Source organism: Suhomyces tanzawaensis (genome assembly GCF_001661415.1).
Source record: "Suhomyces tanzawaensis NRRL Y-17324 unplaced genomic scaffold CANTAscaffold_4, whole genome shotgun sequence".
Lineage (NCBI taxonomy): Eukaryota > Fungi > Ascomycota > Pichiomycetes > Serinales > Debaryomycetaceae > Suhomyces > Suhomyces tanzawaensis.
This window is the reverse complement of record NW_017963639.1, coordinates 1,429,853-1,457,832: the sequence shown is the minus strand read 5'-3', so window position 1 is coordinate 1,457,832 and position 27,980 is coordinate 1,429,853. Positions and strand designations below refer to the sequence as shown.

At 47.6% G+C, this 27,980-nt stretch overlaps 14 protein-coding genes and 1 non-coding gene across 15 annotated transcripts; 7 read left to right on the top strand and 8 right to left on the bottom strand.

The window, feature by feature from the left end:
- Positions 1-744: 744 nt before the first annotated feature.
- Positions 745-2,050, top strand: AGE3 (Age3p). Its single transcript, XM_020207757.1, has one exon. The coding sequence runs from the start codon at positions 876-878 to the stop codon at positions 1,950-1,952; it is 1,077 nt and encodes a 358-aa protein (XP_020064626.1). The 5' UTR covers positions 745-875; the 3' UTR covers positions 1,953-2,050.
- Positions 2,051-2,090: 40 nt separating this feature from the next.
- On the top strand, positions 2,091-2,469 carry CANTADRAFT_261610 (uncharacterized protein). The gene has a single exon (XM_020207667.1). The coding sequence runs from the start codon at positions 2,229-2,231 to the stop codon at positions 2,436-2,438; it is 210 nt and encodes a 69-aa protein (XP_020064625.1). The 5' UTR covers positions 2,091-2,228; the 3' UTR covers positions 2,439-2,469.
- A 246-nt stretch (positions 2,470-2,715) lies between these two features.
- CWH8 (Cwh8p) lies at positions 2,716-3,810 on the bottom strand. Its single transcript, XM_020207755.1, has one exon. It carries the CDS (start codon positions 3,797-3,799, stop codon positions 3,101-3,103), a length of 699 nt encoding a protein of 232 aa, XP_020064624.1. The 5' UTR covers positions 3,800-3,810; the 3' UTR covers positions 2,716-3,100.
- Positions 3,811-4,546: 736 nt separating this feature from the next.
- On the top strand, positions 4,547-4,799 carry CANTADRAFT_26400 (uncharacterized protein). The gene has a single exon (XM_020207754.1). The coding sequence runs from the start codon at positions 4,600-4,602 to the stop codon at positions 4,792-4,794; it is 195 nt and encodes a 64-aa protein (XP_020064623.1). The 5' UTR covers positions 4,547-4,599; the 3' UTR covers positions 4,795-4,799.
- Positions 4,800-6,105: 1,306 nt separating this feature from the next.
- Positions 6,106-8,718, bottom strand: CANTADRAFT_51093 (karyopherin beta; the record flags this gene model as incomplete). Its single annotated transcript, XM_020209901.1, has 1 exon — positions 6,106-8,718. One exon carries the CDS (start codon positions 8,716-8,718, stop codon positions 6,106-6,108), a length of 2,613 nt encoding a protein of 870 aa, XP_020064622.1.
- Positions 8,719-10,598: 1,880 nt separating this feature from the next.
- On the top strand, positions 10,599-11,805 carry CANTADRAFT_26397 (pirin family protein). Its single transcript, XM_020207753.1, has one exon. It carries the CDS (start codon positions 10,719-10,721, stop codon positions 11,706-11,708), a length of 990 nt encoding a protein of 329 aa, XP_020064621.1. The 5' UTR covers positions 10,599-10,718; the 3' UTR covers positions 11,709-11,805.
- A 358-nt stretch (positions 11,806-12,163) lies between these two features.
- Positions 12,164-14,521, bottom strand: SEP7 (septin). The gene has a single exon (XM_020207752.1). The coding sequence runs from the start codon at positions 14,240-14,242 to the stop codon at positions 12,416-12,418; it is 1,827 nt and encodes a 608-aa protein (XP_020064620.1). The 5' UTR covers positions 14,243-14,521; the 3' UTR covers positions 12,164-12,415.
- A 1,024-nt stretch (positions 14,522-15,545) lies between these two features.
- CANTADRAFT_261269 (NADHX epimerase) lies at positions 15,546-17,026 on the top strand. The gene has a single exon (XM_020207659.1). The coding sequence runs from the start codon at positions 15,867-15,869 to the stop codon at positions 16,641-16,643; it is 777 nt and encodes a 258-aa protein (XP_020064619.1). The 5' UTR covers positions 15,546-15,866; the 3' UTR covers positions 16,644-17,026.
- Positions 16,787-19,676, bottom strand: CANTADRAFT_260054 (uncharacterized protein). Its single transcript, XM_020207620.1, has one exon. It carries the CDS (start codon positions 19,489-19,491, stop codon positions 16,930-16,932), a length of 2,562 nt encoding a protein of 853 aa, XP_020064618.1. The 5' UTR covers positions 19,492-19,676; the 3' UTR covers positions 16,787-16,929.
- A 685-nt stretch (positions 19,677-20,361) lies between these two features.
- CANTADRAFT_52408 (uncharacterized protein) lies at positions 20,362-21,246 on the top strand (the record flags this gene model as incomplete). The annotated part of the gene is made up of 1 exon (XM_020210078.1): positions 20,362-21,246. One exon carries the CDS (start codon positions 20,362-20,364, stop codon positions 21,244-21,246), a length of 885 nt encoding a protein of 294 aa, XP_020064617.1.
- Positions 21,247-22,390: 1,144 nt separating this feature from the next.
- Positions 22,391-23,359, bottom strand: ABP140 (Abp140p; the record flags this gene model as incomplete). The annotated part of the gene is made up of 1 exon (XM_020209895.1): positions 22,391-23,359. The coding sequence occupies one exon, from the start codon at positions 23,357-23,359 to the stop codon at positions 22,391-22,393; it is 969 nt and encodes a 322-aa protein (XP_020064616.1).
- A 781-nt stretch (positions 23,360-24,140) lies between these two features.
- GAL7 (UDP-glucose:hexose-1-phosphate uridylyltransferase) lies at positions 24,141-25,280 on the bottom strand (the record flags this gene model as incomplete). The annotated part of the gene is made up of 1 exon (XM_020209994.1): positions 24,141-25,280. One exon carries the CDS (start codon positions 25,278-25,280, stop codon positions 24,141-24,143), a length of 1,140 nt encoding a protein of 379 aa, XP_020064615.1.
- A 656-nt stretch (positions 25,281-25,936) lies between these two features.
- On the top strand, positions 25,937-26,941 carry GAL102 (Gal102p; the record flags this gene model as incomplete). The annotated part of the gene is made up of 1 exon (XM_020209995.1): positions 25,937-26,941. The coding sequence occupies one exon, from the start codon at positions 25,937-25,939 to the stop codon at positions 26,939-26,941; it is 1,005 nt and encodes a 334-aa protein (XP_020064614.1).
- Positions 26,942-27,033: 92 nt separating this feature from the next.
- On the bottom strand, positions 27,034-27,824 carry CANTADRAFT_66966 (TRAPP subunit; the record flags this gene model as incomplete). Its single annotated transcript, XM_020210942.1, has 2 exons — positions 27,265-27,824; positions 27,034-27,189 (listed from the first exon to the last, which is right to left on the bottom strand). The coding sequence occupies exons 1-2, from the start codon at positions 27,625-27,627 to the stop codon at positions 27,034-27,036; spliced, it is 519 nt and encodes a 172-aa protein (XP_020064613.1). The 5' UTR covers positions 27,628-27,824.
- Positions 27,719-27,815, bottom strand: CANTADRAFT_t137. The gene has a single exon. It is a non-coding gene; the product is annotated as a tRNA-Arg (tRNA).
- Positions 27,825-27,980: the final 156 nt, after the last annotated feature.

Sequence of the window (27,980 nt, the reverse complement as noted above, 5' to 3'; positions counted from 1 at the left end):
TTTAGATAACTAGCTTGCAAAGGACACTAAATAGTGGAGTTGAAGCGCTAGCTTAGGAAATTCACAATTTCTCAATAATGTACAATATGACAGTACCTTCTACATGATGCGCTAATGAAGAGTGGTTAGGGGGAGATCAGATCTCACCAGCAATACTAGCCATAATTCGTGTAAAGAAATTGATCATTATATCTTGAGATCCGGTATGTTTTGAAATACTGTGGATGGGCAAAGACTAGGAAGAATACACGTAAAGTCAAGCCCAAGCCTACTTTGCAAAAATCTACCTGGCAGACATAGTAATTTTCTGGACGACACCGAGTGTTCTAACCCGTAGGCTGCCTCTAATTAGATTCTCTGGATACAATTCAGAAACTACGACGAGGGCGACGTGACCACCCACTACGAGTTGGCACAAGCACGGCAGAATAGTAAGTGTGGCCCATATGGCCTGTCAGAGGTATTGTCGATGTTCAACTGGCGGCCGCAGCTCATGTCAAGAAGAGTATTGATATTCATCTGGCATTGTCATTCGCCCTAATTCCCATCGAGGCTCCGCTGCGAACCTTCTTTCGCTCGCTAGCACTACCTTCACGCTAGTGGCAGATTCTTCTTTCGCTCACTAGCACGGATCGTTAGACACACCAGCACTCCCATTCTTGCTCGCTAGCAACAGATTTCTCTCTCCACTCGTACTGCTCTCTACTTGGTCTCCTCCACTTGCACCCCTCCACTTGCACTGCTCTCCACTTGCACTCCTCCACTTGCAATCCTCCACCGCACCACGCCTCCTCTCCCTACCCGCGCGCTTCTCGCGTCGTGCGCGGCGTTATTAATCCATATCAACAACAGCCAGTCCATTCATCACCACACCAATGTCCATCGATCCAGAAACCAGAAGAAAGTTCTTGCTCCTACAAAAGAACGGCGACAACAAGAAGTGCTTTGACTGCGCCGCGCCAAACCCCCAATGGGCCTCTCCCAAGTTCGGGATCTTCATTTGTTTGGAATGTGCTGGTATCCACAGAGGGTTGGGTGTCCACATCTCGTTCGTCAGGTCCATCACCATGGACCAGTTCAAGCCGGAGGAAACTTTGAGAATGGAAAAGGGCGGGAACGCCAGACTCAAGGAGTATTTCACCCAAAACGGCGTGGACTTGGCGTTGCCAGCCAAGGCCAAGTACGACAACTACGTGGCTGAGGACTACAAGGAGCTCTTGACCTGCGACATCGAGGACAGGGAGTACGTGCCCAAGGACCACTCGGGTGAGTCGTTGCCAGACGCCAGCACCACCAGCGCTGGCGCTACTCAGGCTGCTTCCACTCCCCAAGAGTCCATCCAGTCGCGTAGGGGTCGCGCAGCTGATAAGCAGAAGAACGAAGCATACTTTGCGGAGTTGGGGTCAAAAAACGACCTGAGACCAGACCACTTGCCTCCTTCGCAGGGAGGCAAGTATGCCGGATTTGGCAACACACCAGCTGCCAGCGAGAGCAGCGGAAGTGGTGGATCGTTGGCAGGTTTCACCGTTGAAAAATTCCAGTCGGATCCACTTGGCACTTTGTCGAAGGGATGGGGCTTGTTTTCGTCAACCGTGGTCAAGTCTGTCAACGAGGTCAACGAGTCTGTGATCAAGCCTAGCATCAGTCAGTTGCAGGAGAGCGAGATCAGTGCCGAGGCCAAGAGGGCCATGGCCCAGTTCGGCCAGAAGATGCAGGCCACAGGCAAGTATGGCCAGGAAACCTTCAACTCGTTCACCAACGACATAAACCAAAACGGAATCAACAAGACCATCGATACCAGATTCGGCAAGCTCTTCGACGGGTTGCTGGTGAGTGAAAAGGAGCCTGTCCAGCCGGCATTCGGCTTTAAGGCTGCTGAAAAGACGAAGTTAGAGGGGTTTGCAGGTGGAAAGAAGAAGGAAGAGGATGACGACAAGTGGGACGATTTTTGAGCACGATAGAGTGGTCCACTCAGGTAGACCAGGCCCGCTGCCCATACCAGATATTCTCAATGCATAATTATATAGAAATAGTACAGGTCTATGCCGGGAAAGTCTGTAGTTTCTGCAATTTCAGATGATCGATATAGGTAAAGATAACTTATGTGAAGGTCACAAAGACTATTAGTCTACAGAATAATTATAGGTAGAATAATAATAGAGACTGAAAAGATTTATTCAAGAAATGAGTCCAGAGATTTATTCTTCTGTAACTTCAAAGACACAACAATGATAATAGCGTATTGCATAGTAATGGCAGAAATAAGGTCTGGGATCCGATTCATCATTCATCGCAATTTCGATAAAGTGGATTATGGGTCTTTCATGTCTGTGAAAAAGTTCACTGTTAGACTGCTCACGAATATCCCCTCCCCTGAGTCCTTTCCATTCACAGTTAGTGATGGCAAATTCTACCCTTCGTGTACACTATCGATGTGACTAATATTATTCATAGTATTTTTATAGAATTCCGAATTATATGAATATTTCTTTTGCATCCCCTAGGCCACGATTTCCAGTTTGATATTGATATAGAGGATGTAATTAGGATTGTCCAAGCCAGGAGTTGGACCCTGGTGATGCGTAAAACTCACAATGACGTAGCAATGGAGCTATAATAAGACCTTTAAGTGTCTACTACTGTCTTTTCAATTACAAGTGGAATGCCATTGTTGTGTGGTATCAACCCAATTAAAGTTGGTCTTTACACAGATTTCAGTGCTATTATTTTCCATGTATTCTATGGTAATTGAGGTCGGAATTGAATAATGCCAAAGCGTCACTCATTCGCAACCAAAAATGCTAATTAATCCTCTTCTATAATCATCAGGAACTTTTGGGGTCCGACCCGTAGAAATGAAGGATGCCGATGCAATTGACTGCTCACCACACTCAGCGAGGTCGTGAAGGTCTATGACGAGAAGCGGCCTGAAACTGGCCTGAAGCTGGCATATGACGAAGGTGGCGTTCCACCTAGAAAACTGGCCATGATAACTGGCTGGTATGGTTGAGTCGGAATTTTCCAGAGTGATATGGATGCAACGAGCCGTTACAACTCTATGACGAGACCACTCACCCATCATCCACTGTAGACGTCCACCCTAGACACCTCCCTTGGCCTGGCGCGCTAACATCACGTACATGTCGTACTCGTCCTTGAACGACTGGTAGTTGTGGAAGTAACTGTCTTTGACGTAGAAGAAGTTGACGAGTCTCCAGCCCAAGATCCAGTCGATGAACCCCACGTCACGAGCCACCGTGATCACGGCAAAGTAGAGCATGCCTAGCACCACCCCAAACATGAGGCCCACACACACCTGCTGCAAAGTGTGGTACAACAAATAGACCCGCGACAACGCCACCGCTACCGACACCACCATCATGAAGAGGCAGCCGGAGTAGATCTGGAGGTCTGACAAGTGCTTGACCCGGAACAAGAGGGTGCAGATGAAGTAGCCAGCAAAGAAGCCCATGAACTGCGAATGGGCCGAGGGCATGCCATAGGTCAACGAGTAGGAGCCAGAGCCGAAGTCCTTGTGGAAGTCGGGACGCGGCTGCTTGATGATCTTCTTGATGATCTTGTTCAAGATCTCGCCTGCCAAGTGGCCTCCCACCACCACCACGGGCTCGATCTCTCTCGACAACAAGAACCAGGCGGTGTAGAACACCATGGTGTAGATGGGCAACAACGAGAAGTGCACCGACACCATGGACACCACGTCCTTGGGGTCGTAGAGGATGTAGGTGTGGTCGAAGGGCACGGGGTTGTACTTGGAGTCGCCTGGGTAGAAGGTAGGCATGGCTATGGATGGAGATGGAGATTGGAATTTTTCGGTGGGTTATATATGCCAGAGATGGAGGTTTACGGTTTACGAGGCGCCTACGGTGAAGACAACCAACGAGGGTTGGGCACCCGAATCTAGAGGCATTGTTGCGGAAATATGGCCCGGGTGCATGGACAGGGATGGGTGCCAGAGGATGCATACAATAGACTAGTTGCCAAGGGCCCACGCGAGTGGGACGTGTAGTGGGACGTGTTGGGGTGCGCAGTGCGAGTGCGTAGTGGGAGCGCGATGATGCGTGGTGGAGCGCGCAGTTGCGCAGTGAGTGCGTAGCGAGCCATCGCGAGCTGCTATTGGTGGGAAGGACGGTTGTAGACAGACACCAGGGATGCGGGTGCTAGGGGTGCTGCAGCACATGAGACGCTGGGTGGGAGTCCCAGCGACCTGCAGCGTGCTTCTCTTGCGGGACCACGCAGCCAATTACCCGTATTGGGATAATTCCCACGATTGTTCGCAACAATGCATCGCACCGAAGGGTCTGCCCAGCGAGTCGCACCAGTGGCCTAGACGAATGGCCAAGAGTACTAATCAGGCTGGACGAACACATGCTCCACAGTGGCCCCAGACTACGCGGAGCAGTCACCAGGGTAGAGCCGCTCCACGCAACGGATTCCGCTGCCTCCCTGCTCCTGCGATCTGGCTGCGTACATACTCCCGCTGCTGTGCCCTCACCGTACATCTCCTGCTCCTCGAGGCATACATGTGCACATATCCTGTATTTTTTGCGAGCCTGGCCCTCTTCTGTCCGGTCCAGATCGATGTCTTATTTGGCTCTATTTAGGTATATTAACGAATTCGGATCTCATCGAACAATCAACACCGTCCCCGCGTCGTTTGCACCAACGGCTGCCACCGTTGGCCAAGGCGCTGTCTCGCGTGGCTCCCAAGGACTGCCGTTTCCTCTTCTCCATCTTAGCCTACGCCAAGTTGCCCGCGCAACCTCGCAGTATTGACAAATATCCCTTACCTCGACGCTAGCTTTTATACCCAATTCGGACATTTCACTAATTATTTGCAGATCTGTCTAAATGCGACCAAAGTTCCTGTCCATGGCCATCATTTGACCACCGTTTGGGACAAATGCCAGTGACAATGCAGCGTGGCCCGGACTGCATGGTGCTGCTTCGGGCCACTAGCCGTCCCCCATCCGAATAAGCTTTCCGGCAAAGCCATCGAACTGGCTGCGACGTCGTGACATTTGCCTGCTTGCGGATGCCTGCTTGCGGATGCCTGCTTACGGGTGCCTCCTTTAGTATTTTATCTGCACCACCAGGAATGGTCTTATAGTTGCAATTCTCCTTGGAGGGTATTTTCCGAGTGGATTTAGTCAGCATTCTACATTTTCAACTGGAACCGAATGCCATGCTGGTGACGTCCCGAAGTGGTCAAATGAGGCAGGAGTAATGCCGGGACAGTACTGGGTAGCCACGGCTACGAGTTACTTTACTGAGAATCTCCTCTTCCGTGGGAGGAGCTGGACATATGCCACTCTGTATTATTGCAGGTGAATTACTACAACTGACAAGTGGATTTGGTCAGATATCACTCCGGGTTTATATTACTATAGAACGTAGTTATTGTATGATATTAACCAGAGTGCAACTAGTGGAGTTGATATTGTTACAGACTGAGAGCAGAGTTTTAATTACTCAGACTGATTAGTGGAGTTCTAGCACTAAGACCATATGACCGCTATTATTCACAGACGGCAAGTAGACAGATTTCACTATGGACCGTAACTCGTAGTCAAATTTTACTGCGGTCTAGGCAGTTCTACAACAACGCGACAGACTGAAGCTTGAACAGTAGTCTGAATGGCCATAACCTGTTGGTTTTCTACAATCATACGTTCTCAAGTTGGTAGACAATTTTTGTTTGTCAATAACTAGTGCAAAGTATACACTAGACCCAAACCTGTACCTTAACAGCTACTTAGTCTTTTTATATGAGAAATGTGTATTATATACATAATGTATAGAGATGTATGAGAGGGATGTTATCTAATAACGATGACTATGGTATGAATGAGATGAGGCTGAGAGATGTGAGAGGGGTGAGAGGTAATGAGAGATGATGAGAGGTGATGAGAGAAGTGATAAGATGAGATGAGTTGAAAATGTAATAAATGTAGAGGTAAAATGAGAGGCGTGAAACATGACAATTAATGAATAAATAGGAAAGCACAACAAACCACCCTGTCTGTGCAAGGCAATGAACTGGGATATTTAACACAAAGTTGACACTTCGCAAAGTCCACAGACCGATTATAAAGCCATTTGCTTCTTTTGCTGGTCTCTGGCCCATCTGGCGGCTTCCCTGGTCTTGTCTTCGAAGTACTGGTTCGATCTGGTCTTCTTGATGAACTCGGTGATCCAGGGTTGGAGGTATGCTTGCTTGAACTCTCCTTGGGGATACATAGCAGCCAAGTCACCCAACAATCCAGTTGCAGATCTGCAAACAGCATCAGTGGCAGACATGTTGATGTCACTCGCAACCCTTTCCAAGAATTGGAAGATAGCTCCGATATAAGGGTGGATTGCCGCAGGATGGTCACCCAAGCCTCCAACAATTCCAACAAAACAGTCCAACACGGATTCCTTAACGTTCAACACGTAGTCAACCGCTTCGATAGATTGATCTTCAGGTTCAATTTGAGATGCATGTATACAGATTTGCATGACGATATCGAGGTATGGCTGGAACGCAGATCCAATTGAGGTAGCGACGTCACCGAAACAAGACAAGATTGCGGGCCTCAATTCCTTTCTGACCTCAGCATTGTTCAAGTTTGCACCCAAGATGTTCATCAATCCGTCCAAGTATTCCATCAAACCCAATCCTAAGGATTGTGACAAGTCTGCGACCAACCCAACGGCAGTGTTGCAGGTTGGAGAATCGGTATTTTGCAAGGCTTGAGTCAAGTAAGGTAAGAAGGCCCCCATGTACTTGTTGAAACCGGAACCAACCGCACCAGCAACTGCTGAGATAGCAATAAAGATATCTTCTTCAATCAATGAGTTCTTTTCTTGTGCACTCAACAATTTCAAGAACATAGACATCAAATTGTCAGCAGCTTGAGCAACATCATTACTCAATCTTCTGATAACATTGGTCAACAACGATAAGATGTTGATTTGCAATTCTTCCAAATTACCCCTGTCTTCACTGTTGCTGACTTGAGATTGCATACTGATGGTAGTCTCCAATCTCGACAATACTTCTGTGGCAATGTTTTGGACGACTGGCATGGTGTCGTTGGCACTGTGGGTAACAAAGGTAGAGAGGGCCTCGTATGCAGATGCTCTTGAGCTGAATTCATTGTCGTTCTTACCGGTCAATTGAATCAAAATTGGCACAATGGTGGCATAGAAAGGTGACATCACACTGGAATCCTCGAATGAAGCATTTGGGCACAACTTTTCTAAAATATTTATCAATGCCCAACAACAGTTAGTAGAAACCTTTGGGTGATCTTGCAAACCAGTCACCAAAGCCTCCAAAATGGCAGGCAAGTTGGAAGGATCAATGGCAGCAATGACCAAGTCAGCGATTCTACCCAAACACCAGGCAACAGTTTCCTTGACTTGCAAGACGTCGTCATTGATTAAACCAAGAATGGGCTGTAAGGCTTGCGGAATGACGTCTTTCAAGTTATCAATATCAGGGTTTTCCAATATCGAGCCAAAAGCCATAACAGCAGCCTCTCTATTTCTCCAGCTGTTGGCATCAGCGATGTTTGCAGCTACGAAATGCACAGTAGGTTCAACGATGTAGTTACCGACATTCTGGGCGAACAATTGTAAACATGCACCAGCAGCCATAGCAACAGACCAGTCATCATCCTCAGGATCTTCATTTTGTCTGGTCAACAAAGTTAACAAGGTGGGCAAAACATCTTGGATAGCGACCAAAGCGAAGTTGTAGGAGACCAAATCTGGGCGGGAATCGGTCTGAGCAGCACCCAAGCCCAAGTCCTCTCTGCGGTAGGCAACTTCCAATTCTTCTTCACAAACAGTGGACCAGAACTCGACGGCCATACAGGCGACCTTTTCATCGTCGCTTTGCATTCCAGAGACGGTCAATCCATACAATGCCTTCTCCATGTAGAGGGACATGTATCTGTAGTAGAGAGACATTATTCTGGCAAGACATCCGAAGGCACTGGCCTGCAACTCGTTGTCGTCTGCCTGGGTGGCTTCGCAAACCACTTGCATGATGTAGTTTCTTTCACCTTCCTTCTCGAAATTGTGCTTGATGAAGTCCAACGAGCTGAATAACGCGTTCAAGGCAGCAAGGCTGACTTCCTTGGAGGTTTCGCTGCTCTGAACACCCTGGATGATGGCAATCAAGATTCCGTTGGCCTGGGCGATGATGGCAGGGTTGTTGGGGTCCGCGTTCTCGCAGATGTAGCCAATGGCGGTGTGCGAGGTCTTCTTGAGGTTGACGGAGTTCTCAGGCTTGGTGTTCTCGATGATGATGGGGATCAAGTCAGGCCACTCGCTCTTGGGTAACTCAATGTTGGCGATGGCAGCCACCAATTGCGCGGACGACGCACCGACCTTGTCGTCGCTGTCGCCCAAAGTCTTCAACGAGATATCCTTGATCTTCTGCTTCAACTCGGTGTTCAATGCGGCCCATCTCTGGGCCTGGGCAATGCGGTTCTTGTCTTCTTTAGACGTCAATTGGTTCTTCAACCCGATGGCTGCCAACATACGGACTTCCCGCTTGGCGTCCTGGTTGGCTACCGCATCTGCCAACAAGTTCATGTACTCGGGAAAGTGGTTGTTGGAGGCTTCCGCCAACTTCAACTCAGCCTCGGTTCTCTTGTTGGGATCCGGATTCAAGATGGCATTTTCCAAGATCTGAAGCATCTCCATGGTGGCGGTGGGTAGTGTGGTTGTACTTGCTGTGGTAGGGAAGTGGCTAGGACGTGGTAGCACGACGGTGGTGGTGGCAGTGACGGGAGCAGTGGCAATGGGGGAGCAGAGCGGGACGATTGCGCCGTTGGCTCTTGATAGCTAGTGACAACTGGTAGTATCCGGGGAAGGGATGCTTACACGTAGAAGATGTTGATAGTCAACAGTGTCAATTTTTTCGAAAAGAATGATCCTCGTGATAAGCGAGGGGCGGGAGTGCGAGCTAGCGAGGAATTAGGGAGAAAGTAGGGAGAGGAATGGGAGAGAAAAGGGAGAGAAATTAGGGAGATGCGCAGGGAGATTGGCAGGGAGATGGGCAGGAAATGGTGCCTACAGGCAATAGGGATTTAGGAACGGCATGTCGAAGTAGGTGGCCTGTAGGTGCATGGTAGTATGACGAGGTTGGATGTCGTGGTGGGCTGTGAGTTGACGAGGAGAGCAACCCGTAGACGGACACGCGTGCGACGTGGCACGGAAGGCCATGGCGAGAGCTGTGAAATTGGTGGATGCGCGGTGGTGGTACCACAAGTACGCACCATTCCCCGCCGTTTCGCGGTGTATCCACCGGCACTCATTGCACCGTGATTTGCGGGCCACTGGTTGCTATGGTGTCGCAGAGAGCGTAATAAGGATATTTTGCTCCATAGTGCGGTAGGTACGACTGGCTTCCTATTTTTTGTGTAATTCAGTGTATATTCCTAGGCCTTTCGAGCCCCAAATGTATAATCTCTCTCTGCACGCAGTGGAAGTCGTAGAAGTTTATGGTGTGGATGGACATTCTGGCACTAGTAGCAGGTAAAGCGCATTCCGTACGGTCCTTGAGCCCCAATTTACTCTCAGTACAAATCTGGTTTGGGTCAATTTTATTTTTATCGGATAGTATCGCTTGGTGCATTGCAGGTTTTTTGATATTATTGAAAGTTCTTAGTATAAGAGAATTAATTCCTAATTGAAAACACTTAGATATTTCAGCCGTGGTTGAGCAAGGACAAATAAAAGAGCTAAGATGTCAATGTCAAGGGGTTTATGCGAATTTCTAGTTATGGGGCAATTTATGACTTCTGCACAGATAACTAAGACCATTAACGTTAGAAAGTACGGTTGTATCGGACACACAGTGGGGCTTAGCCGTTGCTGGGATAGTTTAAATACATAGGAATGGAGTCGCCAACCAGTTTATGGCTGTACGTAAGTTACATGCCGATATCGACGCTAAACTGGTAAACTCTGAGGGTTGCAGTCTTAGTTCTTTATGTACTATTGCCTGCAGAATTCCCCGGACTAGGTAAATCCGGCCACAATTTCAAACTAGTTATCTCCTTGCTGTTGGTGGCTAGAAAAATTTGCTACAGTGCTAACTCCGATAGCATCCAGAAGACCCATTTGCTATCATTAGGAAAGTAGCATCTGAAAATCAACACGAAAGGACAGTGCTACTATTTTTGTCTCAGGATGCCTTACATTATTAGAAACCGACAAATTTTGAGCTAGGCTCAAATTACCGTGTTAGTACTCTTTGACCGGATAGTCAGCCGTACGTGATCGCTTCGCATTAGTAAAATCTTGTAAATTAGTGCGATTTGTAAGCACTAATATCCACTACATGGGAACGCTTAAACCCCACCCGTAACCACCAGAATGCCCATGAAGGGCCCAGAGACTTCTAGAACACAGTAAGATGGTGGAAGCATTCTAGAATCGTGACGGTCACTAGCGCTGCCAAATTTGCAACCAGTCTCTGCCAATTAGGGCTTGCGCATCACTAAGCTGCATAGTGCGGAGTGAAATGCACGTCAAATGTTATCCACGTGACTTTAGTAAAGTTAGTAACGACTTACATCCGGTTTAATAATGCCTGACATCCACGATTGAACAACCAGCTAAGCCCGCCTATATAAGGGGGTCTCTCTTCAGTTGTTCTGCTTCCAACTAAAATTTTTTCAAAAGTAAAAATCCTATCAATGTCCGCTTTAAGAACTATCAAGAAAATCATCTACGCCCAGGAACAATCCGAAGGCGTAGGCGCTCGTGTCCGTCGTTCCATCGGAGGCATGAGCGCCAGAAACTTCACCCCGTTTCTTATGCTCGACCACTTCTCCAGTGGAAGCACCAACGGGTTTCCAGAACACCCACACTCGGGACAAGAAACCATCACCTACATCTTGAACGGAGCCTTGGCCCATGAGGATTTCACAGGGTCTAAGGGGATCCTCTACTCTGGCGATCTCCAGTTCATGACGGCCGGAAAGGGTGTGGTGCACTCGGAAATGCCCATTCCCAGCGAAGATGGCTCACCAAATGTTGGCTTGCAATTGTGGGTGGACTTGCCAGAACACTTGAAGAACGTAGAGCCCAGATATAGAGACTTGAGGGCGTGGGAGATTCCAGAAGTGGTACAGCAGGAGGGTAAGCTCCGAGTTAGGGTCATCTCGGGAAAGAGTTACGGAGTGGAGTCCGTCAAGGAGTTGGCCTACACTCCCATCAACTATTACTACTTCCAGATGAAGCCTGGGTCCCACTTCAAGCAGGAGCTCCAGAAAGACTTCAACTACTTCTTGTACGTGTTGAAGGGAAACAGTTTGGTTCTCAACAACGACACCCTAGCAAAGCAACACCACAACCACTTCTTTGATGTGGACGGTGATGCCGTGGAAGGACTCAACCCTGAGTCGGGAGAAGACGTCGAGTTCGTGATTATTGGTGGCCAGAAGTTGGACCAGAACATTGTCCAACACGGTCCATTTGTGGCCACCTCCCAAGCCGGAATCCAAAAGGCATTTGTCGACTACCAGTTTGCTCAAAACGGGTTCGAAAACCTCAGATCATGGAAGTCCTTGATCAGCAATGGTGTGTCCAAGGAAATGATCCAGGGCCCATTGAACGGCAACTTGGAAAAGAGAGAGCAGGCTAAAAACGCATACTTGGCCAAGCACCAGAGTCACGAAGTTTGAAGACGTTGGGATTTCAGTAATCTAAGTAACAGATACTTAGTTCACTGAATAACTACTTATCTAATTTTGTTTAATTCTCTTATGTACTATACCAAAATATATTGTGATTGTTTACATTTCCTGTAGAGTCAGTCAATAATTATCTATTATAGCTACTCTTTAGTTAATTTATGTTCTATTCATTTATTCTCTTTTAAACCATTATCCGTAAATTTAGATTCATACAAAGGATATAGCGGGGTTATTGATCCAATATTATCATAATCGCAGGAGTATGGAATCAAAACGTAATTCTGATACGTTGTGCAAAACTTCGCCAAGACAGTAGCACCACAGATTTAATAATTTCTTGCAACCGGAATGCATAATGCTTGATAAATTTCTCTAGCTTTCTAGGTGAAATAACTACCGTACAGGTAACAAGACGAAGAACTAAATATTATTTATCCATATTACTTTTGAAGAGTCTTTCTAACATATTCAACATACTATTATTGAAAAGAAGTACTTAATGCAATCTTAAACGGACGCCAAGCTCCACCCAAGGTGAATTGATAGCCATCATTGGGCAGTAGCTAACGGACCGGAAAGGATTAATAAACCTTGAGCTTAGTTGAATCATTCAAGGTTGATATATCAGAAAACTCACTACTCCACGACCTCTACATCCTGCTCAAAAACAACTGTACATCAGTATAAAAATAACACTATGCCTCTGTGTCGGTTTCTGCCCTACCAAGAGTGTTTACACTTTCGGTCTCCGCCAAGGACTGGTCCTCCGCGACTGGGGGATCTTCAACGGTAGACTCGCTCTTTGTGGGGCTTTCCACAGCTAACTTTCTTTGTCTCTCGAGCTCCAACCTCTTCATTAACGACTTCTCCTTGGCCTTCAACTCGGCGGCCTTTTGCTCCAACAATGCGGCTCTACTGGCTAACTCCTTTGCACTGGCCATCTCCATTTCTTCCAATTTCTGTTGTCTCTCCAAGATTCTTTCGTGTCTTATCACGTAAGGAACGGTCTCGGAAATTTGACGCAACTGGTTGCGCTGAGGGCCAATCGACAACCTCTTGAATGCAGTGTTGTTGGGGTTGAGGTTTCTGGGTGGGGGAAGGTATTCACTCTTGTTAAAGTTTGTGTGGGGGACGTGGTGCTCCAACGATAACGTGGAAGTGGAAGATGAGAAAGAAGGACTGTCCTTCAATTTGGGAGATGGCATTTCATTGGATTCGTCTTCCAACAACATCGACTTGGACTTCTTGACAGATGAGTCGGCCGACGTAATCGATGAGTCGTCGCCATTGGCTTCAGTCAACTCACTGCCTGATGCATTGGTGATCTGGGCCAAATTGGACATGGAAGGCACCGTGTCGTTGTAGTAGTGGTTGGAGTTTTTGGTGGAGTTGTCTTGGTGGTGCTCCACAGTGTCGTGGAACTCGCTGTCATCGTACTCTTCCTCTGCGGCATTCTTGCCGTTGGAGCCAGCAGTGACCTTGGTCAATCTCTCGGTTCTGTAGGTCTCGTACAAGAAGTCGTGGGTCAAGTCCTTCAAGTCTTGCAAGTGGGAGCCCAAGATTACCGACTTCAAGATCGGGAAATCACTGTATTTGGGGTCGTTTATATCCACCAAACCCCAAGGATACTGTCTTCCTTTAATTATTCTGGTCTGGCCATTTCTGGAGTCGCGGACCTCGAACTCGTGTTCAGACGATATTATAGCAAAGGGTTGAAGGTTTGCCAAGAACTTACACTCCTGGATCAACTCATGGTCCTCATCTTCGTCATACTCGTTCAAGTAGTTGTCAAATTGGAAGATAGGCACGTTAAACTTCTTGATGTCGATCTTGATCTGGGTCTTGAAATGCTTCAATTCCGACTCGGTGAATGAGTCGGCCTTGCCGATTACGGGGATGATGTTGACGTACTTGGATAATCTCTTCATGCACTGGATGTCGATTTCTCTCAAACCATGACCAGTAGGAGTGATGAAATACAACAAGACGTGCACTCGGGTGTCGACAAAACGCGGGTTTCTCTTGATACGGGTCTCTTCGGCCAACACCAAGTCGAACTGTTGCTTCAAGTAGTTTTCGATCTCCACGAAGCAGAGCTCGTTGTTCAAGTTCTCACCAAATCCCGGGGTGTCGATGATGTTCAACAACAACTTCATGTTGTCGTCGTCGATCATCTCGACCTTGGTTTCTGTCAACGCGATTCCCGGCTCTTCGTTGACGGTACGGGGGTTGAACTCGTGTTTGGTGAGAATGGCAGTGTTTGGCAACGCCACCGACTTGGCGGACGTGAAGGTCAAGGTCTTGGTTTCGCCCACGGTTTTGGCATGACCTGAGGCTGCCTCGTAGCGGTGACTCAACACCTTCTTGTTTAACAAGCTGTTGATGAACGTGGTCTTTCCAGTGCCCAGTTCACCCACAACCATGAAGGTGAACTTGACGCCTTTTTTGGCGTCCTTTCTGTAGTTGATCATAGGCGAGTTCTGGCTCATGGAGGGCGACTCGTACGCGTACAGCGAGTCCATGGTGGCGTGGGATCTAAGAAGATGTGTGACAGTAGACGAGGGCTCGCCTAGTAGGGGAATCGTCTAGCGGAAAACGCAAGGAAAACGGCCAGCGGACGATGTGAGACAATTGCAGGCAGTGGAAGGGACGGCCCAGACTGAGTAGGGGCAGTGAAGTGGGCGACTCGTGATGGTGGGACAAGAATCGGTGGTAGTCAATGGCTCAGTAGGTGTTTTTTCATGGACTGTTGTTCAATGGTGGTGTGTGCAGGAGGACACGTCGAGACGAGCAGGGACTGGTTGAGGGAGGCTATGGAGGGGCAGAGGCAGTAGGGGCAGTAGAGGCAGAAAAGACAGTAGAGGCAGAAGAGGCAGTAGAGGCAGAAGAGGCAGAAGAGGTGAGTGTTGTGGAGCAGGACAGAACGTGCCAGCGACAGAATAGCAGAAGGATTGGAACGGCGTGGTGAGAGGCGAGAAAGGCGGAGTGATTCTGGGAGAATTGGTTAGAGGTGTCTGGGAGAATTGGGTGGAGGTTCCTGGGAGAATTGGTTAGAGGTGTCTGGGAGAATTGGGTGGAGGTTCCTGGGAGAATTGGGTGAAAATGCTACTGGAGAAGTGCTACATAGTGGCTGCTAAGGGTCTTGGGGTAACTCACCAAGAGTGGTTAGGCTTGGAGTCCAGAGACTTGTAACAAATGGGTATTCGCGGAATTGGCTGGTGTCAAAATTCCGCTTCAATTTTCGGCTAGCAGGGTCTATCTAGATGGATACAGCAACATTTCCATGCTTTGGAGGCAATGGAACAATGTAGGAAAAGCGGTGGATTGACGAGACGACTATAAATGTAGACCTGCACTGTTACATTTACGCCAAGGGTCAGTGAACAATAGCTGTTGATGTAGAATTGACAAGGCCGCCTAGTAAAAGCTTCAGAATTGCCTTTATCATTTAAATCATCATAACCTCTAGTTTTGAAATAAAAATAATCGTTGATTATCATCATGATTGCTCGAAAATCACCTTATTCCAGTATTTTCCCATGAATGTATACTATTTCTGGCTGCATTTAACTCACGATTAAGCCTGCAATAGCCCGTACTATACATTACAATTATTTCGCCATTCTTTCTCGATAGTGTCACACCACCATATCTATATCTATAGAGGGGCTTATGAGCTCCAATTTGTCAAAAAATATTGTAGTAGGGAACATCCCTACAATACTCTGCGAGGCGGTTTGTTCAATTCGAAAACCACGAACTCCTTCTTACTTGAACGACTCTCAAGCGATACTCGGGAAATTACTTCCTATCTCGAAAAGTATCATTAATTCTTTAGTCGTCACCTATTTTGTGGCTCATTACCAACAATTGGCTTACGCAATTGAACAATATTAGCTTGAGAGAAGTAGACGAGATGCAAAATCTGGAAACTTTTTCAGCAAGATCAGAGGTAGACGCAATGAATGTACACACCCTTGTTTAGCAGTGAATCACATCATTACTTATCGGAAGGTATACCACTAATTAGTAAAGACTTCCTGAGTCTCCAAGTACATCACGTGAGTATCCACGTGACAGTATCAGCAATCATCCGATTCAACTTCTCCGAAGCTCCACGGACCCAAACGCATTAATCCCGCCCTAATGTCGTTCAAGACCCTTTCAGCAGCCGCAGCAATCCAATTGGACAAGGAATTGATGTCCACTGGTGCCTACTCCATCGACCAGCTCATGGAATTGGCAGGATTGGCAGTGGCCCATGCCATCTACAAGCAATACCCTCCATCCACCACGCCAAATCAGGCCAGCAAGACGTTGGTGCAAGACTTCACTCCATCAAAGTTGGCAAACCGTGTGGTGGTCTTGGTGGGTCCCGGAAACAACGGAGGTGATGGTCTAGTTGCAGCCAGACACCTCCAACTATGGGGAGGCTATTCTCCCGTGTTGTACTACCCCAAGAAGTCCAAGTCAAACCAACTCTACTCCAGTCTCCTCAAGCAGCTCCAAGACTTGGAGGTTCCTGAAATCTCATCGTTGGAAGAGGTTTTGGCAGTGATAGACTCGCCCCAAACTTCCCTTATCATCGACTCGTTGTTCGGGTTTTCGTTCAAACCACCCATCAGAGACCCCTTCCAGGACTTGATCAAGCACTTGGCGCATAGCCATGGCAAAATTGCCCCCATTGTGTCCATTGACATCCCGTCTGGCTGGGACGTGGAAAACGGACCTGTCGATTTGGATATCAATCCTGCCATGCTAGTGAGCTTAACTGCACCCAAGCCATGTGCAGCTCATTTCCACAACGAAAATCGGGTCCACTACTTGGGAGGACGCTTCATTAACAAGCAGATCGCTGTTAAGTACGGATTGGAAGAGATAATCGCCAGATACAAGGGCGATGACCAAGTGGTGAAGCTTTGAGGGATTGTTAATGTCTAGGAAGGCTTCGTTTTTGTTGTAATGGATGCCATATTTTGCTTCCCAAACGAGGAGTGGTGTAATATTACTTCCTTGTAAAGACCTTCTTCATCATTGAGCCCAAGAGAGGTGACTCCTTGAATGGATGGCATGAAGATACTTTAGAGGAAGACTATAAATCTATCAATCGTGCCTCTTCTACATTGACTAGTAATGATCTATAATACATGACTTATGAACTAAACAACTGTGGATATCACGCCCTCGGAGCGTGGTGATATGCTGGCATCTAAATTAAATACCTGGCCCGGTCTCCGAATCTATTTTGTCTTTCTGGAGTGGAGGGAAGTGCCTTGCTCTTATTGGCTTTGCCAGAGATATTAGGAAGCAGGACATTTCTGGGCTTTGTGTCGATGCTCGAATTGGATGTAAAACTATGCTGGGCCCTCGTAGGAGACTTTGTTGGCGGCAATTGGGCGATAGATGTTGCTGAAATTGCTGGCTTTAATGCAGGAGGTGTCTTGTTGGACCCTGTGGGAGATGTGGGGGCCGTATGAAATGATTCAGATGGATGAAGAGACGTGAAATCGCTGACGCTTCTTTTCTGAGATGCAGTGTTAGCGATGTAGGAACTATCCCGTTTTTCGCTTGATTCCCAAATTGACTCTTTTAAATCTTGAGAATAAGGATGGGAGGACCCGAAACCTCTCGAGTGCAAATTGGGAGATTTGAATGAATGCATGCTTCTATTGGCGTCTCCAAAATCACTCACACTCCTGAAGCTTTTACCAGCTTGCAGCGAAGTGAGATTGCTTTGTCCTGAGCCTATGCTTCCTTGGCTGGTTGCTTGGGCACTTGGCTCGAAGTTCAAGCTATTGCGTGATTTAATGTTGAAACTAGCGGATCTCTTATCCGACTGTGAGTAAGATCTCGGTCTCGTCTTTCTTTTGTCAACAGATGAAACAAGACCGTACTTGGAGTAAGAGTAATCGCTTCCGCTATCTAAGCAGAAACTGAAAGGCCGCTGTCTCACGTACGCTTGAAGATCACTTTTTGCGTCATTTAACTTGGTTGATCTGCTTGAAACTGACCATTGACTTTGATTAGAAGAGAACTGAATAGAGTGCCTGTCCAGAGGCTGCCTGCTTTGTCTATCCATGGCCTTGCTAGATGAAACCGATAGTCTATCCAGATGATATCTCAGGTTCAGACTAACAGAGTATCTATCCAGGGCTTTTCTTTGATAACTTTTGAGGTTTCTGCATTTCCTTACCTGAAGTGGTTGCTGTTCCTTGGAAGATGTTTCCGATTTTTTCTCTATTGGGACGCTAGGAAGGTCCTTGTTGGTATTGACAGACACACTAGACAGATAGCGATTCAGGTATGGAAGCATGGGAACACTGACAGTTCTATTTGGTTCTCTAAAGCTCTCGAATTCAAGATCCATACCAGAGAATAAACTGTCCTTTAAACTAATATCATCTGGGTGGACTCCTAATTCTGGCTCGTGTGAAAGGAAATCCTCAAGCTTCGCTTCTTCAAATGTACTAGGTAAAATAGATGAAGTTTCTGAACCACAATCTAATTCCTTATTTGATTTTTCTGTATGGTGAAGGGCATGTTCATGTGAAACGAGTGAAGATGCAGCAGATGACAACGATTTAGATTCTGAAGCAACAAAACTTTCATCTATGCTCAAAGACTCCGAAAAGAGACTATCATTGTCATCGTCAATAACTAGATGTTTTGGAATATGGAAGTCAGGAGTGTGAATGCTTCCGTAGTACTTATAAATCTCATCAAGGTCCGCACTTCCAATGCTTGTCAGTGGTGAAGTTTCCGAGTGAGTTGTATGAGGGCTCGCAAGGGTCTGGACAGGCTTCTTTTCAGGAACTTGTGGCTTGGAGGGGTTTTTGCGAACTTTTGGATATGCGATGGTATGATCTGTTGAACGGATAGCGTAAGGGTGAATTTGGGAGACTGGAGAGTCGCTGTCGGGAACAGAGAATCCGTTCTTGGCTGGTGGAGATGGTGGAAGGAGCGATCTATCCAATCGGCTTGGCGATTTCCACACAATTGGTGGTTGAAAATGTTGGGAAGATGATTGGATTCGTGAATCAGAAGATGCGGATTTGGCTGGTGATGAATATGCAACCATGGCAGGCTCCAATCTCAGTGGACTAGAAGAGGTGGGAGTGGCTGTAGATAATGGGGGTTCTGATGGTGGTGAAAACAGGGTTTTCATGGGCAGACCGAGATCGATCGCAACAGGTCCCGCTCTTGAGGAATTATGGGACACCTTAATGCCTTCCATGATGCGAGGCACGTTAGTGGGAGCCATTCTGACGGGCGACAAGGGAATGCTGTCGACAGGAGTGACGACACGGGGAGTCGGCACGGATGCAATTGGCGATAAGCCTCCTGAGGGGGCAGATTCAGGTGAATCGAGCGGATCAGCGACTCTACTCATGATCCTGGGGAGCACGTACATCGAGACAGCTCTAGGGTTTTTGGAGAGCTCTTTCTTGGGCAAGGGTGGTCTTGAGGGGAGAGGGTCTTGCTCAAGAGGCGGTGACGGCAAGTCCTTTGCTGGGCTAGGAGGTGGTGAGTACGTGTGTGGAATTACGGGCATGCTGACGACTCTGCGGTCGCCTTTGCGAGGCCGTTTCAAGCGCCCAGCTTTATCGAAAACAGGCAAGGAAGACGGGAGGTCCCATGGCTCGAAGGTGCTGGGTCGGTAGCTGGCCACTGCGTGGGTCAAGTCGAGGGCATCGAGCTTGAGACCTGCTGGGATGGTTGGCGGGAGGTCCTGAGGCGAGAGAACCTGCTTCGAGGAGTTGTCGTGCTTCATGGGATTCGATGGTTGCAGGATGGGGACTGGTTGGATGGGAAATGGGCACAGTCTGGAGTTCAACGACTCTCTGAGTGAATGGAACGGAATAGATGGCGCTAGGTGGGAACAGTTAAGTGGCACTGCCTGGAGTTCAATGAGCCTCCCTGGTTTGAATGAGCACTGGCTGGATGGGAACACCAGTTGGATGAGAATAGCAGTTGAATAGCACTTCCTGGAGCTCAATGACTAGAGTCAAAGACTGGAGTCGATAACAGCCTCTTAGAAAGCCTGAATAAATGACCGATTAATGAGCCTCCTATAAAATGGCACTGACGTCGTAATCAGCCTCAATTGCCTCAGTATGATGCCTGGTTGATAGCTTCGTAGAATGCACTGTCTCGTGCTGTCACTGTCGTGCTGTCTGAATGCGCCTGGCGTGGTGTGCTTTGACAGCGGTTGTGGGCATCGCCCCTTCACTATATACGTTCCAGCCACTGGGGTTGATTCGCTGGGGTGGCTGGTCATGGCTGGATGGGGAACAATCGCCAGTGCTGGCCTATGCAGTTCGCTTGATCTATTGTTCGCTGCGGCATCGTTGTCAGGAGAAAGTCAACGCATGGAAGACAGCGCCAGGCTGGTGACAGCACTCTGTCCGAGGAGCCCCAACAGGCTGTGATAGCCACCAGTGGTGGTGTTCTGGTAGTGGTGGTGGTGGCGCTGTAATGCTGCAAAAGATAGACGCCTAGGCTAGCCGCTCAGTGCGCGCACTGCGAACAAATAAAATGTGACCTGGTCTATATAAGGAGCGGTAGAGCCGGTAATTTTTACAGCCCACTGTGCAACGCCAGCAGAACGCCCCCAGAACGCCACCACCGCCAGTTGACGACCATGCAATCCATCGAGGTCAAGGAGAGCGTGTGGAACGGGCTGGTCAACGTGCGGATCGTGTTCCGTTCCGCAGGTGGCCCCGTCCAGTACTTGGCTCGGGTGTACCGGCAGTCGTACTTTGCGGTGGAGTTCGCGGCCTTGGTGGAGTACTTCGGTCGCCACGACAAGGCGGTGGCCACGCAGCCAGTATGGTTGGAGTACGAGTCAGTCCCCATCAAGTGGAACCTCCCGGTGGGCGTGCTCCACGACTACCTCCATCTTCCTGTCCGCACCACCAGTGCAGTCTGGACCCTCACCTTGCGGTGCGACCAGTACCCGCGCGACCACATCATCCCGTTCATCTACACCACCGGGAGTGGGACCGTGGACTACGCCCGATCGCTCCAGGAGACGGTGGTCAACCTGTTGAAGCAGTCCAGCTTTGTTCTCAATGGCAACGCCAAGGTCATCATGGCGCTAGGCGAAGCCGACTCCAACGCCTGGTGGCACGCCATCGTGGCCCACAACTTGTACCAGTACGAGCGGGTTGCCCGGATAGTGATGCCGTCGCTCAAGTTCCAGCGCGTGCCTGTCAAGGTGTACGTGTGCGGGTCCACCGAGGTGATCCAGGCGCCGATCTACCCCACCAGTGCCAGTGGTGCCGCCGTATCGTTGGGCGCCGTGTTGAGCGAGGTATTGCCGTCTTTATTTGCCCAGGGAACCTTCGCCCGTCCCTACATCCAGGGCTTGGACATGACTGCATGGGTCAACAACCCTGACTGCGGAATCTTGGACTTGTGGAAGGCATTCAAGCATCTCGACAACTTCTTGTACATCACGGTGTTGGTGGCCAGCGGGCTGGCCGAGATCGACTCCCGAGATAAGCAATCGATATCTGGATCGTAATGAGAATTAGGAAATCAGAATTCACGCCAAAACTCGAGTAAGATACTATATTCTAGCGCTAGAAATGAACTCTCGTCATACATTACAAGGTGTAGAGTGGGTGGAATAGAACTTAATAATGAATGATCATGCCGCTAATAAAGTCCATATTTAAAAGCTCTTTATACCTTTTTGTACATCCAAGGCAACTCGAAAGAAACCAACCCATAGATGATAAAATCAATACTCACAAGGTTTGTGAGAAGATTTCACTTAACAGGATGAGAAACTCACTTATTCCTTGAAAATCAAAATCACTCTTTGCAGCCGTGAAAGGTGGTTTTAGAGATCAATACCTGTCAATTCAACCAAGTGAATTGGTTTGTTTACGTGATGAATAATTAAGCATTGTCAAGATCAGACATTGTAATAATTAGGCATTGTCAAGATGTGACCCGCTATAGTTACAATTGATAAAAAATCCAAAATCACTAAACACCTTCCCTGTCGCTACCGGAGGACATGATTAATCAAAAGACAGATAGATAGCAAATGCCTGGACCCTGAAAAGTGATTGATATTACTATTGTTTCTGAAGTTCAATTTCCAAAATACTAGAAAAACACAGGCTCTTCCCAATATTAAACTTTCTTGCCATTTACCATTTTGGATAGGTTTATGACTATGAACATGAAATTCAGAGAAGTAGAAGTAAAAGATGAGTAATTGCAACGACCAGGTAGCATGCAACGTTGTCATCTAAGTCTTTCTCAGTAACACTTGGTTTTGCATCTAATGATAATTTATGGGCACACCCACAGTCATAAGCTTAGAGTTACTCGTGCTGAATGTACATCGCCAAAACCCGATTTTCTTTCGACTTTGAAATCATTTAGGTACGAATTTAGAAAAAGATGTCTTGCTGTTTTTCAGCTGAACTTAATCGTATACTATCCATGATTACTCGTATCATTTCTGCTCTAGACATCTCGCCAATTAATAATATCCATTTTTACTAACCTTGCTTGCTCGTTGCCTTTCTCAAGCTAGAATCTAGAGGTTTTTCTATTCGCTTTCGCTATCGTTTATATCAATTTCACTTATTACTTACATTATATCTAATATGCCGTTTTAACAGTCTATGAGTCTACTATATCTACACCCCTCATGCCACCTCAAACATCGCCTGGAGCCAGTTTCTGTACATCTTAAACTGCTTCTTTCTATTCACCAACAACCGTCTGTCGGTGGCGATCTTGACCTCCTTGAACCCGCCCATGGTGCCAAAAATCTCCCGCAACTCATCCTCGGTGAAAAAGTACACTCTGGTTCCGTCGCCTCGGATGTAGAAGTTGTCCTCCAACAAGCGTTCCTTCTTGAATCTGACCTGTGCCAAGTCGTACCTGCCGTAGTCACGGAACAAGATTTTTCCTCCTGGTTTCAATACCTTGGCGAGGTTCTTCACAGCCTGGGCCCACTGGTTGGGGTTCAAGGCCAGAAACACGAATACCATGATGACGATATCGACGGAGTGGGGCTCCATATCGTCAGGAATCTGGCCCTCGGGGTTGGCCAAGTCCCACACTGACGAGTATGCCACTCCCTTGTCGTGGTTGGGCTGGAACTGCTCGTTGGACTTGACTACATCCACAGCCACCTTCAGGTAGTCACATCCGTAGATCTTCAAGTGAGGGTTCTTGTTCTGGTTCAAGATAGGGTAGAAGGTGTTCCCAGCACCGCAGCCGATCTCCAAAATGGTACAGGGGTCCTGGTAGTCGGCGCTAGTGACCTCGAACAACAATGGAAACTCGATCTGGAGCCAGTTGCGGTCCTTGAAGAACTTCTCTCCGTTGTTTTTGTAGAAAATGTCCCAGAACTTGGCGGGATTCTCGTTGTACATCTTCTTGTCGAACTCGCTGACAGGATGGTCGTACTGCTTGGCGATAAGCTCCTTGGCCTGGTCGATCTGCTCTTGGCCCCATTCCGCATGGTCCCAAGCATTGTGAGTGAAAACGTCCTCTTCGTTCTCCAAAATCCGTCTACCGAACGTGAACGGCAAGCCCTTGCCGACTGTGGCATCAGTGCCGTTTCTGACCTCCAAAGGTGGCTTGGAGATGGTGGTTTCCTCGGTCATGGTTGGGGTTGAAATTTTTCGATGAGCTTCGCAAAAGTGCACTGGTACATGGTAGCGCCAGGTGATATCTGGGTATTGCAGCGACGAAGTAGAACATGCTTGGGTGAAAGAGTGAGTGATGTGATGCTAGCATCTGAATTACGAGTCTATTTGGTCTTTGATTTCTGTTTTATTTCAGTATATGGCATATTGGCTCTTGTCTAAGTGATACATACTATGATAGAATTGGGGGTAGTTGAGCCATACCGTATATCCATATACTTGGACACATACTTTGGGAGTTCTAACATATGCTCCGCATGTAGGCTTAGTTATCAAATATCGATGGATAGTCATGTACTATGTACTAGCTATTAAGTATGCTTGTATGGAAACAGAAAATTCTCATGGACTTCAGCTAATTTCGCATCATTCAGTCAAAAGCAGACCAGCTGTTTGTTCCTTAACTCGGTCAATCTACCAAGAGTATCTACATTGGTAGTTTTTCTTAGCTAGAAATTTTTGATCGAAATCAGTGTACTTCACTTAGTACTATTCTTCAAGCTTCCCAAGTCATTATTGAAACTGAGTTATGAGTGTAAAATATCGGTAGAATGTTTTCCTATGCTTATCTATATGCCAAGGTAAACTAAATGCAATCTATGAGCAGGACTCGAAGTCCCATGCCGTTCTTTGAACACAGTTCAAAGCAGTCTCTTTACCAGAGAACGTTCATAATCAGCCCTACTTCCAGAGAACCAAACCGACTCTCCTTCCACAGTAACCGTTCGAACAGCTTCTTCTAACGGTTCAAAAAATGGACATCCCCGTCCAAGTCCTGGAGCCGCCCAGCAGCCTGTTCGCTGGTCAAGTCACGCTGGGCTTCGCCCAACATCTCAAAGCCCACACAGAACTTCTTGACGGTCGCAGACCGCAACAACGGAGGGTAGAAGTGCATGTGGAACCAGCTGGCGTTCTTCTCTTCATCCGTGCACTGGAACGGAGCCTGGTGGATCCCCATGGAGTACGGGAAAAATGTGTTGAAGAGGTTGTCGTACTTGGTAGTCAATTTCTTGAGGATTTCTGCCAAGTCGGTCTTGTGCTTGTCGGAGAAGTCCTCGGTGGACCTGAGGTGTTCTTTGGCTATCAAGAGCGTCTCGAAAGGCCACAATGCCCAGTAGGGGACCACCACGAGAAACGAGTCGTTCTGGACCACCACCCTCTCTTTTTCCTTGATTTCCAATTGCACGTAGTCTCCAAGCATGTGTGTCTGGTTTTCACGGTAGTACCTGCTCATGTTGTTGAGTTCGTGCTGGACCTCGGTGGGCACGATGTCCAAGCACCACGCCTGGCCGTGTGGATGGGGGTTGGAGCATCCCATCGCACTGCCTTTGTTCTCGAAGAGCTGGAGGTACTTGTAGGGCGATCCATGGCCAGCTTCCTGGCCCAAATCGTGGTAAAGCTTCTGCCAGGTGTCGACCACCTTAGTGAGCTCTGCCACCTCCATCAACGGCAACGTGAGGTTGTGGTTGGGACTGAAACAGATGACAAAACATTTTCCCTTGACACCTTCTGTCTTGAGAAGCCTTCCTTTGACGGTGTCTTTAGGCTCGTTTTCCACGTAATCTGGCTGTTCCAACTTGACGGCAGGATAGTCGTTGGTAAACACGTAGGTAGCCTCGAATTTAGGGTTTCTGTCGCCAGTGGCTCGAATGTTTCCTGGGCACAAGTAGCACTTGGGATCGTATGACGGCAAGTTCATCTTCTTGATCTCTTCGCGAGCACCCTGCCATGGACGCTTGGCTCTGTGTGGCGAGCAGAGAATGTAGGAACCAGTCAACGGGTTGTGGCGACGGTGGGAGTGGTTGGTGAAGTCAAAAGATTGCGTCATCTGGTTGGAGGGTATGGGATTGAGGAGGTAATCCACGCGGTTGACTCTCATGACGATGGCAGACACGGATGCTTATATACTGCTGGGAAGGAGATGGGAACGTGTGCTTCGCCTGCTGGCATATATACTGATAGCCAGTTTTTTTGAGTCTCAGCCCTTCGGGTTGTGAGAAAGGCTGGAAAACAAGTGCAACGTTGCAGCGCGGGCCAGGCCAGGTCACGAGCCCAGGCCGTGGAGGCGATATGCAGACACGCATTCTTGGTGCGAATGCAGACACTCATGCACTCCTGATTCAATTTCTCCGGCATGCTCATAGCTAACAATCGTGAGGCATCGGTGTCTCCACTCCACCTGCTGACGTGAGTCCCTGCATACCCCAAAAAATTAATACATCCTGCAACGTTGCTGAGCCAGGCCTAGACTCGCAGAAACGTGGCCCGGGGATCGTTTTCTGCAATGCAACGTTGCGGAAGGATAAATCCACCAGTAAAATCAGAATAAACCTTGGTTAGAAGGCATGGCCCTGGAAAAAATTATCTCATGGAATTCTACAACGTTGTAGTCATGACTCTACCGATTCCCAACACTTCTGCAACGTTGTACTCCTGTCATTTCTCCACAAAAAAACACATCAAATCGAATTTGCTCAGTTTCTGTAATTGAAAAAATAGATACCAATACTCTTCAAAGTCCCTAGGTTGACCAAGATGACAGAGACTCTTTTTGAGCGTTACGTTTTAGTTACAGGTGGTGCTGGGTTTATTGGCTCGCATTTTCTCGAATATCTTGTTACAAAGTACCCCAACTACCACTTTACATGTATCGATAAACTAAACTATGTCAGCAGCTATTCTACTAAATTTCTTGATAGCTTGACCTCGTTGCCCAACTTCAAATTCATTAAACGGGACTTGGCTTTAGAGCTCGAGTTTTTGAAACAGTTATTAGTCTTCAACTTCAACACTAACCGCATAACTGAGGTGATCAATTTCGCAGCCGAATCCAGCGTGGACATATCATTTGATGATCCTTTGTATGTTATCTCCAACAATATCCTCAGCACCGCCAACCTATTAGAGTGCTTTCGACTAGTTAAATTGGCCAATCCAGAGGAAACGTTCAATTTCTTGCATGTTTCGACGGACGAGGTATATGGAGATGAAGGTATCCAATCCGACGAGAGTGCATCCCTCCGTCCTACAAATCCTTACTCCGCTTCTAAGGCATCGTTAGATATGATCATAAACTCCTACAAATGCTCGTGGAAACTTCCAATTTCTATAGTGAGGCCCAACAACGTGTATGGGCCAAGGCAGTATCCAAATAAGTTGGTTCCAGCAGCCATAAACAGACTTTTCAGTGGAAAACCCGTTCGGATTCACGGCAGCGGTAGCAATCTCCGCTGCTACTTGCACGTCCACGATTTGGTACGGGCGTTAGAGCTAGTATGGAAAAGCCCAAACAAGGGCCAAGTCTTTAATGTGGGCAATGGGGACGAAATCCTGAACGTTGCCTTGGTGGAAAAGATATGCAAGCTCTACTTCAAGGATGAGCCATTTGAACTCCAGAAACATGTCGAATTTGTGGAGGACAGGAAGTACAACGATATGAGGTACTCTATGAGCTGTGAGAAGATCGGGGAGTTGGGGTGGAGTCCGAGGATTCGCTTGGAGGACGGCTTGAGCGAAATGATCGAAATGCAAAGGGGATAAAGACGATAATTTTGACATAATTCCATCCAGGCTCCAGAATGTTACTGGAGGGTGGGAATATAGACATCTTCAATATACTTCAGCAGCATAGCTCATACCAGAGCAGCCAATTCGCCCACTTTGAGGTCAAACAACTGGCTCTTGATAGGCATGTCCAACGAGTAGAACGGATCTTTCATTACGTAGTCCGAGTAGAGCACGTACAAATGACGGAACGTTTCACTGGCTTGCTCGTGCTGCTTCTGGAGCTCGCCTTTAGTGGGAACTCCCGAGTCTGCAGCCAATTTTGACAGAGTTTCTGGGGTATGCTGCATATTATGCACAATTGGGTTTGGCGACGTGATAAGAATGAATTTGATCCCGGTTAAGCTCTGAAACACATAGAGATTGAACAAGTCTGTCTCGATGCTCCCCAAGCCTGTTTTGTTTGTGTTAGAGTTCTGCACTTTTCCAGTTGAAAGCAACAACGCGTTGTTGGCGGTGGGATCTGTCCCACTGGTGGTACTAGTACTGTCTTTTCCCACGATGGTTGGCGTCAACTTGGCGGCAATGGCATGGACTCCATGAAGAGTACCTGCCAAAACGAGATAATCGTTGGCAGTTAGCCTGTTAAGAGAGGGGTCGAGGTTGTTCTGATAGATGAGGCCTCCAGCCTTGTTGAGGATGTAGATCGAGTACAACTTCATGTTGGTGTTTGATAGGAAATGGAAACCGGATCTTGTATAGGATAGTGGGGCGTGCGCCTACCAAATATCGCGCCCAGAGCCAAAAAGAAAGCTTCCCCACCAGGAGTCGAACCTGGAATCTTCTGGTTCCAACCGAGAAGTGGTTACTAAATCGTAGCCAGACGCCTTGACCATTGGGCCATGAGGAACGAAGCTTGAACTGTTTCGGAGATATATCAAATACACGGTGGTATTTCTAGGCAAAACATCCTTAATGCAATAGTTAAGGTATTGATATGAAGTTTTAACTACAGGGCCATCCAATCAGCACAAAAGCACAGAATCCTCATGTAATTAATATTTGGGGAAGAATT